Here is a 15271-nt window from a genome sequence, read left to right on the forward strand (position 1 = left end):
GTCTCCTTGGAACACATCTTGGGCACATTTTAGTCCCATGGGTAGTCTGGGATAGGAATACCTGCCAAACGGTGTGTTGAACGTAGTCAGTAGAGCTCTTTCATCATCTAGCGGTATATTCCAGTAACCAGAGCGTGCATCAAGAATACTTAACAACTTTGCACCGTGTAGTCGACTGACTATATCGTAAAATGTCAGTGTTGGATAGTGCGGTCGTCTGATCGCCAGGTTTAAGTCCTTCAAATCTAAACATACACGAATTTCCCCATTTCTCTTGGTGACACAAACGCAACTGTTAACCCAGTCAGTTGGCTGTGTGACCGGCTTGATTATTTCTTTCTCTACAAGTCTATTCAACTCGTTTTTGAGAGCGTCTTGTAGGGCAAACGGCACACGTTGCAGAGGGTGTACTACAGGTGGGACGCTCCGGTCAATTTCAATGTGATACTTATCCTCAAAGCGACCAATCCCCAGAAATACATCAGTGTACAGGCGAAGTACTCTTTCTCGCGCAGCGGGGTCACCTTTCGGTCATGATGATTGTGACGTCATGTCTGACCTTGTATCAGGCCAAACACTGTCGTCAGCAATGTCAATGTTGTAGTGAAAAGTAACCAGCTGAAGTGCGTTGCATGTGGGTTGCCTAGTAATACAGGACCCTCTGATTTACTCACATGAAATAGGCAGCGTTCAGTCCACTCACGGTGAGATAGCTTGAGGTAACACATACCATACGACTCAATGTATGACCTCCTTTGGCGACTAGCCTGGTGTGTGATGGTTGTAAACCTGGTAATGTTTCTGTGATACCTTTTGTAGGCACAAGCTTGTGATACACTGATGCAAGCATGATATTTCCCTCTGCGCCAGTGTCTATCTTGCATTTGATGACTCTAGTTCCATGCTCAGATTTGGCAGTAAGACTAACAAAAGGCTTGTTCCTCTCTGTTTTTATCAATCTCTGTCCGTGCCATGTCTGCTTGGAGCGTGTGGAAGTAGACAACATCCGCTTTTTAGCTCCGCTGTCAGTGACGAAATAGGTTGATTTTCCGTCGTCGTCTGTCGTCGTCGTCCGTCGTCGTCGTCCATCAACAATTGCCTTCTCCTCTGAAACAACAAGTCCAATTGCTTTGAAATTGTATATGCAGTTCACTTGAGTGACCTCACTTAAGTTTGTTCAAATTGTGGTGAAATTTGCATATTTGTATTTTTGGGGCATGTTTTGATGTTTTTGGTAAAAAAATCTTCTTCTCTAAAATGCTTTTCCAATTGCTTTGAAATTTGATATGCAGTTTGCTTATGGTGACTTTAGTCAGATTGTTCAAATCATGGTGAAATTTGTATATTTGTATTTTTAAGGCAATTTTTTGTCATTTTGGTAAAAAAATCTTTAAAAATCTTCTTCTTCGCAGAATGTGTTGATATTTTGTTGGTAGGTAGGTAGCGTCAATCCTTTGCACAAATGCCAATTCTACACGGATGGATATCTTTCATTTTGTATTTCTAATATTTTTTTTGGTAATTTTATACAGAAATAAGAGTATACGTATAATGTGGTCATTTAGTAAGCATTTGATATGGCAAACTGTATTTGGTGTAGAAATGCAGTAAAAACATCATTAGAAAACATAGGTGAAGCGATTTTAGCAGGTTTGGTTTCCAACAAATATATTCCCAAAGTTTTTCAATGTTTAAGAGTATCAAAGTTGTAAATAGTTGACACACTTCCTGCCATCTGATCATTGTATATCTCATGCAAAGATGGTCAATATAAAAGGGATGGATCATTTGATATCCTAGGGGGATCCTGGCAGGTTTTGAAAGAAAATCCAAACAAATATCAAAATCAGCCAGAGAAGGTTTGATGAAACGAAAAGGTTGGAGAGTGGTAAAAAACAGAATTTACAATGGATAGGATAAAACAGATAGGATAAAACAGATAATGTACCTCATCAATCTTCCAGACACCCCACTCCTGATGTCTTTTTGCGTGCAATTAGCCATGCAGTGATATATTAGTTGAAGATGTCCAGTTAGGTAAGGATTTGAAAGAATAGTCAAGTTCAACACAGTTAAATTTCTTAACTTTACTCTCTGTGTCATCATCCTTGTGTAATTGGTTAAGTTTGTAAGTTGTTCCAGATGTGGATGCACCAGCTGTTCTGGAAGAAAATAATGTTTACTTTTTCCTGTAGGGTTTCTGAGTTGATGATTGTATGTTGAAATTTCTCAATGTATCTGGTGTATGGGCAAAGTGTAAACATTGGTTGCATGTCACGCATTTCAGTCCATGTCAAATATTGTAAATGAAAAATCAAGAACAGTTTGCTGTGTGCTTGTAAAAGATAACATATTTGTCAATACATAAACTGCCTTGCAGATTGATTATCACAGAAGTAGAAAAGGAAAAAAACTAATCAAATTGCTGTAACATATTCCCTCTCAGTGCCTGTATAGGCCTATACTTAACTATTTTATCATTACATTCAGCTTTTTGTTATATATCTTTATGGGCCAAGGCACACTTGGGGTCAGTGTCATCACTCTGTGCCAGTCTGTGTATGTCAGCCTGTCTATAGGTATGTCCATGTTTCATCCAATTGTTGACTTGTTTTGATAACTATATGAGAGCGAACAGTGATGTTGTCACGATTTTTTTATGATCCGTTTTTTTTCTCCTTTATCGATCCGACAGAGGTGTCCAGTACATCCCTATCAATGGTTCAGTGTTCTAAAAAATAAACAATCACGTTCATTACAGCAACAGTTCTTCGATGAAAGCACATTTTATTGCCAAACCCAATGTTTTGATTTTGTGGAACTTGCGAACATTGTGGACGTTGGAAGACTATGCAAGGCTTGGGTTAAGCAGTACACAGGAATGTTGAATTGCATGACTTTGAAGTAATGTAACCTCAGGTCATCATTTTATTCCAAAATGAAGTCCAAATGGACATGAGAATCGTAAAAAAATGATGAACTTATCTCTCCAAGGTCATGTCACTCCACGGCGGTCAGAAGATATCATACCTATGTCCCATAATAGTGTCATACATACAGTCCCATAATAGTGTACAAAGATAATTAGCAGTGTCATGCGTTTTAATTGTTAATTTGCATATTTAATGAACTTTCCTAATGAGTGTGGTATGTCTAGAAGTGCTACATCAAATTTTAAATGGCACGGATGTTAATCTTTCGGAAGTGTAATTGCGTGCATAGATATGTAGTAGTTCATCAACTTTTGTTGAGCTCGCATTGCTTTAGATTTGAGTGAAGGTTTTTATTAGTGTCCTTCAAATCAATTGCTAATTTGCATTTTTAATGAACTTTCCTTATTAGTGGGCTATGTTAGAAATGCACCATCTAATATGAAGAAATTCAGTACAGACATTGATCATCTTTTCAGTACTGTAATATTGTGCAAGGACATTAAAGTCCATATATTACCTTATTTTGTTTAAGAAATTGAACTTAATACTATTGTTAGTAAAAAGCCATAATACTCAAATAATTAAAACATTATTTTTGGTATTCATTTCTAAAATATTATATTTCATACATAAAACACTCAAAATACTGGTCCTCAGAAAAAATCTGAATTCATATTCGCCGCAAAATAGTCACGTGACATGACGTCATATGAGGCCATCAGTGCAGTGTGCAGTGACAGGGTGGCACTAGTGCTCGCCACAGTCGCAAAATGCGACAGAAAGTGCTGGGTGGCAAATAAAATGCTTCTTGTTCGCCACGTTCATGAAAGTGTGGCGAACTGGCCTAAAACTAAAAGACCCCGGTCAAATTCACGGTGGACGATGCGATACTATCAGGTGATTAAATTTAAATCAATGTGACAATACTCTCACTCTCAGCGCCACACAAGTTTACGATACCCGACAATTGAATCAAACCAAACGGTTAGTTTGCTGCTGCCATTGTTGGGCCTGTTGCGCATACGGAGCACAACTTTGCTGTAGGCTTCGTTGGTTACTGGTGGCCCGATCTCTAGTATTCTCCTTTTCTTGACTTGATAGACTATGGTATTTTCAGGAGAAAATTCAAGGGTTTTACTTGTGTGATCATGACGGCCCCGATTTTATAAAATGGCCCCTTGGGACAGGAGTAGGGGCCCAAAGTGGCCCCTTGTTTTTACGTCCTAGAATGAAAACTGAATTGTACCGGTAAACTTCCGACACAAATAGAGTGTATGCACTGAGCATACAGCAGTGTAGGTTTATTTTACGTCCATGACACATTGGACAACAACAAGGGAACTAAATAATCGTGGCTTCATCTCGTTGTTTATTACATAAATGTCAAAAATGATTTTTTAAGCATTTTTAAAACAATAGGCATACACAAGACATTTGAGTGCGATGCTAAGTTCAATGTGGCCGTATACCGGGTGCTCTCTTCTCGTTACCCAGGCCTGTAACTCAGACTCGTATCGGCATATGATGACAAACAGAGTTATGAATTCGAGTTTCACACAGCCGCTTTCAAAATATTTCGTTTGGGCATATTTATGATAAAATCGAAGGCTAGGGTGAACCTGGGTTGTAAGGTATTTCGTTGCTTGGCCCATTTATCCACAGATTGGGGAGATACTCATACCTCGCTGGCTCAAAACCTATACGGCCGTGGCTCTGAATTTCCTTAACAATAGTCATGTACCGTAGAGCCCAAGACTCCTCATTATCATCTGAATCATACACTCTGAGCCCAAAAACTATCTCTCATTCGCGCTAGCCGAGTTTAAATTTTGACGCTATTGTTGCTTGTGTATGTACAGCAGGAGGCATAGATTGATTCGCACAACAATTGCCTCACATGACGTCACAGATGAGGGCGTGGTTCAACAGAGATTTTTTTTTCAAGCCGTGAATTTTTAGCAAGATTGCATTTATTTATCAACAGAAATGAATAAAATGACACCAGCATTTGACACATGACTCCAATAAGAGTTTATAGTAAAAAAATAAAAAAATATTTTTCAGAGGTAACATGGACATTAAATAGTATCATGTTAATTGATTGCTTATTTGCATATTTGATGAACTTTCATGATTAGTATGATATGTCCTGAAATGTTGCATGAAATTGGATGATATGTGGTACAGATGTTATCTCCCCATGCAAAGATATGTAGTAGGAACATGTCCATTTACTGCTGATTTGCATATTCAATGAATTTTCTTAATTTAGGCTGATATGTCAACAAATGGTACATCAAATTCGATGCAACTTGGTACAGATGTTAATCTCACTATGCTCTAATATGATTCATTGACATTTAGAGGTATTGTTTGTGAAATGTGGTACGGGTGATAACTTTTAGTGTTATAATATTTCCGTTCTTTTCTTTCATTAGAGCATTTGAGAATTGAAGAAAAAACTTGCTAAGACCACGTGTCATGTACTTTGTGCAATTTTATTTTTACCACTTTAATAATGAACTTTTAAAGCCAATCTTAACAAAGGAGAATGTTGAACACAGACAGCTTTAATATTAAGTTGGGAATATGATATGCACAAGTTTGTATTTGATATACAAAATTATTAATTCTGAGAAAGAAAGACAAACAATAGCTGCCAGTCTAGATGTAATGTACTGTGAATGCAAAGAGATGTCATTTTGAGGCATAGACAGTGGTATCACATGCAAATTAATTATTATATAAAAAGAGGGACCTTCCATGTAATGTAAAATTCTTTACTTTGGTTTCTTTTCTGTTACAGGAATGCAGGTTGAGACGGAAAATTCAGCTTCTGCTGTTTTACTTGTTTGTAAGACTTGGAACACAGGAATACATGAGCCAACAACCATACCAACTCGCATACTGATAAAAAGGGTTTGTGAAGAAACGCAAATATCTGTCTCTTATCTTTATTGTTCTGTGCTTGATGAGGCAGTCAGTGAAGAGCAAATAAAAGATGCAGAAAGTGTTGGTGTTACTTTGATCACAGCAACAAGAAGTAAATGGTCTAATTCAAAGGAAGATCAACCAGGAGTACACTGGTTCATCAGCCATAGCATCTACTATCCAAATTTGAAGGGTTTGAAAGATATACAACATGTGGTCAGCTTTACTTCTGAGACAAAGAATGCAGCTGCTGCAGTTCATGAAAGTCTTTTCCCAGACGCGCATCTTCATCTATTGACACTTACAAGGCCAAGTGGAGTGTTGTTTACATTTGATGTTTGGAATAAATATGCATGTGGTCTGACAGGATATCACAGAGCGGTGATCAAGGAATTCTGTACAAGAAAGCCGAAGCTGGTGAACCTCTCAAAGCATACTCCACTGTAATGGCTTCTGAACTAAGTGAAGAACAGAAAGAAGATGCAGAGAAATGTGGTGTCACCTTAATTCCTGCCCAATCAGAGCCTGGCGGCTATACAGGAACACAGTGTCAGGAACAAACAGTTCATTAACCATGCAGATTACCTGACAAATCTCAAGAAATCCGCTATGTTGTTGGTTATGCTCCAAAGACCGGATTTGATGCCGCATACATAAGGAAAGAATTCTTCCCTGGTGCAAAACTGGTTTTGATCAATCATGCTTTTCCAGAAAACAACTATCTATATGGGAGACTTGAAAATCTGGAAGATCAGATGTTGAAAATGGCAAGTGAGGCTGACTTGCTATTTTCAATAGGACCTCGTATCCATGAATACTTTGGAAATGCATACAGAGCTGTTGAGAGTGGAAGGAAGCTGTCAGATATCCCTCATGATGAGATTCTTCCACAGGTGAAACAAGAATATGTCGATAACGAAGTTAAAGTAGATCCAGGCATGCAAGCATACAGTCTGCTGACTTATGGACAGCTAGATACACAGAAAGCCCTTGAACATTGCAAATCAATGGCAGCTTCAATTGGAACCGCAGCAAACAAACAGGCGGGTATTGGTAAAGACCCCGAGTGGAAGATACAGGGTGTATCTGCAAATGCCGATGAGACAACAACAAAGTTTCTTACTGACAAGGTGCAAAGCTGGCATGTCAAGATAAAACTCTATAAATCTTATTCAACAAAAATATTGTTGAGGCATCTTCAACAGTCCCATCTGTGCATCCCTCCATCATGCTATGAAGATTACAGTTTTGAAGGCTTAGAAGCAATGGCATCCGGCTTACCAACAACAGTCTGTGATGATTCTCACATAGCTTCTTTAATCACAAAATACTTTGAAGAGTATGAAGATTTCTGTGTTGTTGAAGCAAAAAAATTGTCATCAAAAATAACTGACAAGCTAAACAAAATCAGCAAAGGATTTAAGCAGGCAAAATTGCTGAAAAGATCATTAGTTGAGAGTGAAGCTATACAAAAGAGCTTGGCCAACTTCACTGCCATGTTAAAGAGAGATGAAATATTAACGAGCACATTCACTAAAATAAATGGTAGGTATTTGGTCCATTTTATTGTGACTATACTGACATTTTGTTACTTTTAAATCAGAGCCAATTCAATCTTGAAACATTCCTACATAATATTTTTGCTATTCTAAATGAAAATTACAGCATTATTAAAGGTAAATGCAGTGTATTTTTCAGGAATTGTCACTGATATAAATTTGTATGATTGCTGATATACACAATTTATAAAGACTTCAAAAATTAAATCATTTAAAGCACTTATACTGGTCATGACACATGTAATGTATTGACAGTTGGGAAACTATAAGATTACTTAAGTTTTTGAAAAATAAATTGAAAAGCTAATCCTTAAAGAATATAATTTTTACCATTGTCTCCAGAAGAAACTGTCCAGATGGAAGGTCAAAATGACAAAACTGCAGCACAAACCGATACCGAAGACACAGTTGCCAAGCATGCTAAGTCGTCTGAGAGAGAAGGACAGAGATCTAGAAAAAGAGCAGTTGTAGACCATGAAAAGCTGGTGACTCAACAATATGCAGGAGCTGAACAAGTTCAGCCTAAGGTGCAAAGAATAGAGAGTACCAAGCAGGGACCACCATTTGAAGTTGGCCCGCCTAGAGAGCAAAACTCAGGTATATGACATGGTTTATTCTTTGGTTTCTCACGACCTAAATAATGTCCAAACTAAACACTGTCAATATGTGCCAAACAGATAATTGACACCTGAAATTTGTTCAAGCAAATTGGAGTTCTTTATGCTGTTTGTGAAGTTGTCTTTTCCCATGTATTTTTTTTTCTTGTGTATCTCTTTTTCATATTGTAGCAGTGTTTTCTCCATGACGAGTGATTCCACAAAACTCCTCATCTGATCAAAATCCCCGAGTAAATAATCTGAAACACATGGCATGTCGCCCCTCTTCAATGAAGTAGTTTACTGGCTCCGATATGTGACATCATTCAGTTTATGTTATCAACTATCTGCAGCCACAATTAAGGGATTCAAGCTTCCTTTCTACAGATGAATGTTATAAAGCTGAAAGACCATCAACAAGACTCAAGACTTTGCCTCCAGAAAACAACATTTTTTTTGAACTGAAATGATGTGTGGATGATTTGTGTAGGAGAAAACACTTTTGTAGATCCTGGCAGAAGCCTAGACCACTAGGGCGGCCTCCAATGTTTGGATGTGAACATGTAATTTTCAGTAATTAGGTTCTTTAAAGTATAGATTTATAGGTATTTTCTGCAAAAGTATTTGTTTCATAATTTTGCAGAAATATACAAGCTCATATTGCATCAGGGTATATTGTTGACAAACAGATATTGATAACTAGGATGTAAGTTTAAACTTTGGTAGAATTTTACTTAAGCGATTTTTATTCAGAATACTGGAAATGTAATATATAGCTGTAGTACATTTACATTTGTACTGAAGGTTGGCTCAGGAAGCTTTTTTAGAACATGTATGACTGACAAAGGCTCACCATAGTCTGCTAACTTGAAACAAGCAAGCTATGGCTGTGTTCATTTGCATACTGCTACACCTATGAGCTTTCCTCGCTAATTTTGATAAATTCTTCGACATCACTGACAAACATCAACACATCCTGAAACCAACTGCTCTAATGGTGAAAATGTCTATGCTCAGACCAGGTCAGTCCTAGGAATAATGAGGCTATTGAGCCTCCAAACTTTGACTGTCTTATAGATACATAATGACAGAAGGTCTTACAGGAGCTGCCATACCCACACTAACAACCATGGCAGCTACTCCAAGACTGCACATAATTGATGACGACATCATCGATTGGAGCACAATTCTCTGTATTTATGAAAACTACCTATGCTGACCATGAAAAAATCCATTCAAATGCCAATCCCAGTCAACCATTAATCCTCAGACACCTAAAAGTTACCCTTACTAGCTTGGATAAGCTTGTTGATGTTGTCGATCTATACAAGTAATGCCCTAAAACCATGTATTGTTCACCTTTTTAAATGAGACCACTCTCCACTCTATGAATCTGGCATGTATTCAAAGTTGAAGGCTAATGTGAATACTAGAATATAAGTCAAGTGCTTGGTCATGTCTCTTTTATATATCGATCAACAAGTATTGAAAAAGTGATATCAAGGGCAAACCTGTATAGATAAATCTAGTGCATGACTTGGTTTCGAAGTGGACTGTGTAGAGTACACAATTTTATGTTGAACAAGAGCCAGCCTGAGAGACAGTAAAGCATTAAGCTAGAAGAAAGAAAATATAGAAACACACCTTAATAATACGGAAGACTCAATCGATGATATAAGACATATGCTGAAGGAAACAAAGAAAAAGTAAAAAAAAACATCGTCTTGACAAAGACATTGCCAGAATGAAAATGGAAATGAAACATCTAGGAAATGCAAAATCAGATATGGAAGCAGTCAAAACGAAACAATTGCACAAAAGAAGATGAAAAAGAAACACGGGACGAGACAGAACAGAACAAATGACTCTGATAATTGAAAAGATGAGCTTTTCAGACAATTGGAGTGAGTACATTGCTTAGACCAAACTTCACAATGTGTGGCAAGTTCGAAGATCAAGAAGAGATATTGTCAAGAGGAAGAATGTTGCGCGATGCCGATATCTATGTTGAGGAACACTTATCTGTAGAGAATTAAGTTTCATCGGAAAGAAACTTTTTGGTAAGCCCAAGGAATTGTTAGGTCTGGGCAGTAAGGCATTTCATAATTTACAAGAAACTTGCAGTTTATGAACATGGCATTCAAGTTATATATATTTATGAAATTACTGATTCTTCTATCAAACAAAGTCAGTTAAGATAGGATCGTGACCAAAGTTCAAAGGACCACTTCATTCTTTTAATTTCATGGAATGTGCAAGGTTTATTTAGTAAGTTGTTTTGTACATCTTTTCTCGGACTATCTTGCAATCAGCTGTCTTCATTACATAAAGATATTCTGCCACATATTATTCTAGATGGTTTCGCACATTGCCAAGTGTGTAGAGAAAAGACAGAAAGGGTAGAGTGGGCGGTGGAGTATCTGTTTTTCTCAAAAATTGTGGAGTGCATGCAGGCATGTTCAAATTGAATTCTGATTTACCTGATTCTGTGTTTCTTATGTTAGACTGTAATACATTTGGCTTTCCAACAAATGTGATTGTAGGATTTGGGTTCAAAACAATATTTATCCGCTAGGTGATTGGGTACCGTACGTTGTGAGTTTGAACCTGATTGAAACCATGGTATTCTCTACCCTTGGTTGATAGTTCTGCTGGTGGACAGAATTGTCCCCGAGGCTGTCTTCCACCAGTTTAAGTGATGTATTCAGTGCTTTGCTTTAATTGATAAAGTTTTTGTGTGATGTATGATATAGTGTGTGTATGAGTGTGAGTGCTTCACGAACTCTACAGCGTGTGGAGAGGGTGCAGTCAGAATTGTAACAACTCAGCTCGGTTATTAAACCAGTCTTTTTGATATTGGGATTTGGCCGCGCGGTTTTGTCTGTGGCTTCTCCGCTAGGTGATTGGGTACCATATGTTGTGAGTTCAAACCCGATTGAAACCATCGTATTATCAAAGAAAAACAGAATTGACCTACTTGACAAACAGATTGTAGATTTCAAAGTGAAATATCGGTATTGCTTTTTGCTACTTATGAGTGATTTTAATGCCTGAACTGCACAAGATTATCACTATTGACTTCATTTTGAATTATTCACTTGCACATACATTACTAAATACAGATAATTATGAGGTGGATAATTTTGACATACAACACAAATCAAAAGAGTCAGTTATTAATTCTTTTGGTAGAAGGCTATTGGAATTGTGTTTGGATCACTGGGTTTACTTTCTGAATGGTAGATTGGGAAGAGACCTTGAATATAATCTTGTAATATTGAAAATACACCACAGGGCAAGTGTAGTAGATTGTTTCATTGGTTATTGAACACTTTTTACTGACATATCTTAGTTCAATTTTGAAGATAAGAGTGATTCTGATCATTTTCCTTAGTGTTTACCATAAAAATCTGACTGTTTTGTCAGCTAGTAAAAATATCAAAGTCACAGGTAACTGATTCTGATCTTTAAAAATACTCTCACTTTAAATGAAACAAAGAAAAACCTTGTAATTTCAATGCATATATTGCTTCAAATGAGGGTGAAGAGCGTGTAGAACGGTACTTGAATGGGATAGGCAAAATGTAAATGATCAAAATTTACTCCTGGAAACTCCAGGAAAATCATTAGTTACGATCGCACGCGGTCGAGAACAGCCAGATCTTAAAGGCGAACGTCAAACAGTATAATTGTCGAACGTCAAAATCATAAAATGCGAAAAGATGTTTTGGGACAGGTGGGAAGCCCTTCTGAGACAAAATTTGGAGAGTGTAGTACTGTTTCTTATAATGTCGTAAAGGGGTACCCTTGCATTAGCGTGGGCGAGACTATGTTGTGTATTCCATTATCCACGGTTTTGCACGCACATACAGTAACATTGAAGTAGGCATGAGTTGCTTGTGGAGGACCTTGTTGAAATTTAAAGCTTGTTCGGGTCATCAGTCACAGCAATGCCTCCTTAAAAGTGTTTGTTCAGTGATCATTGGTTGAAACAGCCCGAGTACATAGGATGGCTTGAGCGGGCACAACGTAAATTCCCGGCAAGATGTAACTTTGTGAAAAGACTTTCGATGTATCGAAAAGCCTAGCCCTGCATATGATGCTCCGTGTTCCCGTGTCCCATTCGGTACATCCATGAGAGATATCGCTGGCCCTTGGGCCCTTGACTGTGCATCATCAGCAAACTACTGGTTTTGGACGTCATGCGAACAGTTTTTTTTACAGTCTGTGAGCAGTTGAGTGATTTGGGTAGGCATAGATTGGAATCGAGTTGAAAGTAGTTTTTTGTGTGCGGTCCAAATTGGGACCGCATGTCTATGGACCTTAGCAGGGCTGTAGTGGGAGGCCATATAATGCCGGGAACACACTGCATTGTACGCGGGCTATGAACAGCCATGCTAAAGGAGCAAAACATCGAGCTCTAGTAGGAAAAAAACAGGAGCAAGTAAATAAAAAAATTAATGATTTCTTTGCTTGATATTCATCAAATGTAAAGTCATTGACTAATTCCAAGCCTTCTGCGAGTTTATCTTTCCCGACACCACACTCGCAACTCGCAACTGTTTCCGTCATCAGCGATGTTATTCAAGATGTCGTCACCATCAAAACCTGTCAACTCATTGACTGCATTTGTCAGCAAAATGATGTTTTATGGGCTGAAGTTTCGTGGACAATGAAAACTTTTGAAAAAAATAGTGTATGATGCTTATTAAATTGCAATCTTTATCGTGCAAACACTCCTGGAAAATGACATTTTTCAACCACAAATACTCCTGGAAAATGGCAAAAAAAAAACTCCTGGAAGGTCCTGGAATGTTATTTGATTTACTTGAAGTGTATGAACCCTGCTATTATGTGTAGGAGTGGTGGCAGTGACTGAAATAGGCTACTCCATTGACCTTGAGTCATTTCCTGTCATTGTTCATGAACTGATACATATTGGCAGACCTGCTAAAACCATGAAGGACTGTGTTGAATCATTCTTCTGCTAAGCTTGTTCCTAAAGTTGACCTGAAGTACCTAAAGTTTCAGACCCTGTTTACTTTTGTCATTCTTGTTTTTCTGGTTTAAATATTTTTGATGGACCTATTTAAACCAAAGATGAGCACACTGTCCTTACGGTTGTTTTAGCTCCCATATATGCATATATATATGCAAATGGGAGATATTCTTGTAAGGTGTCAAAATGGCTTATGTATGTACGTACATATGTATGTATGTACATACGTACGGATCAAAAACTCCTTACCGCAATGGCTGCCATCTTAGTATTTGGTGTACTGGTGCACCTGGAGGTGGAGATGTGAATTAGTTTAAATGAAGATGTCAGTGCCAAAAATATACAAATGAGGGGAAAAAAAGGAAAAATCCTGCAAATGGCTAAACTCAGTAAGCATTGGTCAGAGTGGGTTTAAACTTAGTATGCAGATTCCTTTAGGTATTCTAAATTATATGTGCAGAAATTAGGGTGAAATTTGCATGTTTGTATATTTTGCTCACGTGTTGACACACGTGAGCATATGTCGCAGCGACGTCTGTCTGTCTGTGTGTCTGTCTGTCTGTGTGCTCAATATCTCAAAAACGGCTGATCAGATCAGAATCAAATCTGGTACATAGATTTAGTTTGCAAATGGCAAGAACTGTTTTTTTTTTGGTGGATGTGGCTTGCTGACTTTTTGCTCATTTGCATAATTAATGATTTTAGAAAAAACAGATATACATTGAGAACGACTGCACACAATTTGATGAGATTTGCTACAAATGTTGATCACACCAAGATATATCAACTGTGAAAGGTATGAAGGGATGACATAATAGATAATGGATAATTTGCATATTTAATGAACTTTCCTCATTAGGGATATATATCTGATTTGACTCGATCAAAATTGACAAAATTTGGTATGTATATTGAAGATACTATGATTTAACATTATCACTCTGAATTTGCATATTTAATGAACTTTTGAAATTAGGGATATTTATTTGAATTGACTTGACCAAAATTGATGAAACTTGCTATGTACATTAAAGATATTATGATATAACATTTTTGAAAGTCATTAAGCATTTTTACTTCAGCCAAATACTTATTTGCATATTTAATAAACTTTCCTAATTAGATATATATATCTGAATTGACTTGACCAAAGCTGATGAAACTTGCTATGTAAGCTTACATTGAAGATAATTAAGCAATAAAGCACACCCAGCGACGGTATACCACGAGATTTTGACCAGTTCACGACATATATGCACGAGCGATAGCGAGTGCATATATGAAGTGAAATGGCCAAAATCGAGTGTGATTTATTGCTATTATATCATAACAGTATATTGAAATTCTGGCGTGGAACGTCAAAAACGGATTTTTACTCAAGCCAAGAGCCCGCACGCAGGGTTCTCTCCAGAGTTCCAAGAGTGCTGGGTGACTCATTAATATTCATGAGCATTAATATTCATGAAAAACTGAAACATTTTATATGCTTGTATATTTACTTTCTTAGGGCTTGATGTACAAATAATAACAGCCATTTCCACTGAATCTTCAAGGTATTTTTTCAGTTTTAACTTAACAATACATAAGGAAAAAAAAATCTTTTGTAGTTGTAAAGGAATGTTTTGAAGCTTCTGAAAAATAATGTACCACTTTGTCATCATTTTCCTGTGCTTATATCATCCCTGACCACTATGAAGTTTGGATTACCATTGCACTGTACCAGGTTCCTATGTTTTTCAAATGACCTAGGTGGTCTTGTTAATGCTCATGCGCAGACTCAGTAGAGTTTAAATCAACAACTTAGGGGTTGACTAATCAATCGGCCATAGTTTTAGTTGAATTTCTCGATGTCAAATTCGCTTCAATTGCTTCTTGATAGTCATTGTAGAATGGGAAAATTCATAAACAGACAGGCTTGTTGCCACGGACAAGTAACTTTTGGCTTATTGACCTAAAAACTAAGTGAGTTTTCATTGGATTCGTTGATAACAAAGGTTGCTCGTGACTTTCATTGCATGCAGTCTTTCCACAATGCCACTCATTGAGTTTGAACTGAACATTGAAGAGTACGTCCTGTTATTAGTTCCAGAGACCAGCTCTGGAACTGTTAGTTTTGCTCACTTTCCTTCTTTCTTTCTTTCTTTCTTTCTTTCTTTCTCTATTTCCGGTTTTACTACCATAGAACATGCTATACACAAATTTAACCTTAATTACCCAGAATGCATTGCGACACGCTTATGACGTCATCGCTCA

General features: G+C 37.4%; 1 protein-coding gene and 1 pseudogene across 1 annotated transcript in view; one reads left to right on the forward strand and one right to left on the reverse strand.

Annotated features, from left to right (window-relative positions):
* Positions 1-15271, reverse strand: part of LOC139123704 (ubiquitin-conjugating enzyme E2 Z-like) — a 585434-nt pseudogene that overhangs the window by 131707 nt on the left and 438456 nt on the right.
* The window catches only part of LOC139123887 (DNA ligase 1-like), a 122969-nt gene that overhangs the window by 35746 nt on the left and 71952 nt on the right, over positions 1-15271 (forward strand). The window contains exons 4-5 of the mRNA XM_070690038.1: positions 5740-7409; positions 7766-8020. Coding sequence (XP_070546139.1) covers positions 6620-7409; positions 7766-8020 — 1045 coding nt within the window. The 5' untranslated portion in view covers positions 5740-6619. The remainder of the gene's footprint in view (positions 1-5739; positions 7410-7765; positions 8021-15271) is intronic.

This window comes from Ptychodera flava, assembly GCF_041260155.1.
Source record: "Ptychodera flava strain L36383 chromosome 23 unlocalized genomic scaffold, AS_Pfla_20210202 Scaffold_23__1_contigs__length_28996876_pilon, whole genome shotgun sequence".
Taxonomy (NCBI): Eukaryota; Metazoa; Hemichordata; class Enteropneusta; family Ptychoderidae; genus Ptychodera; species Ptychodera flava.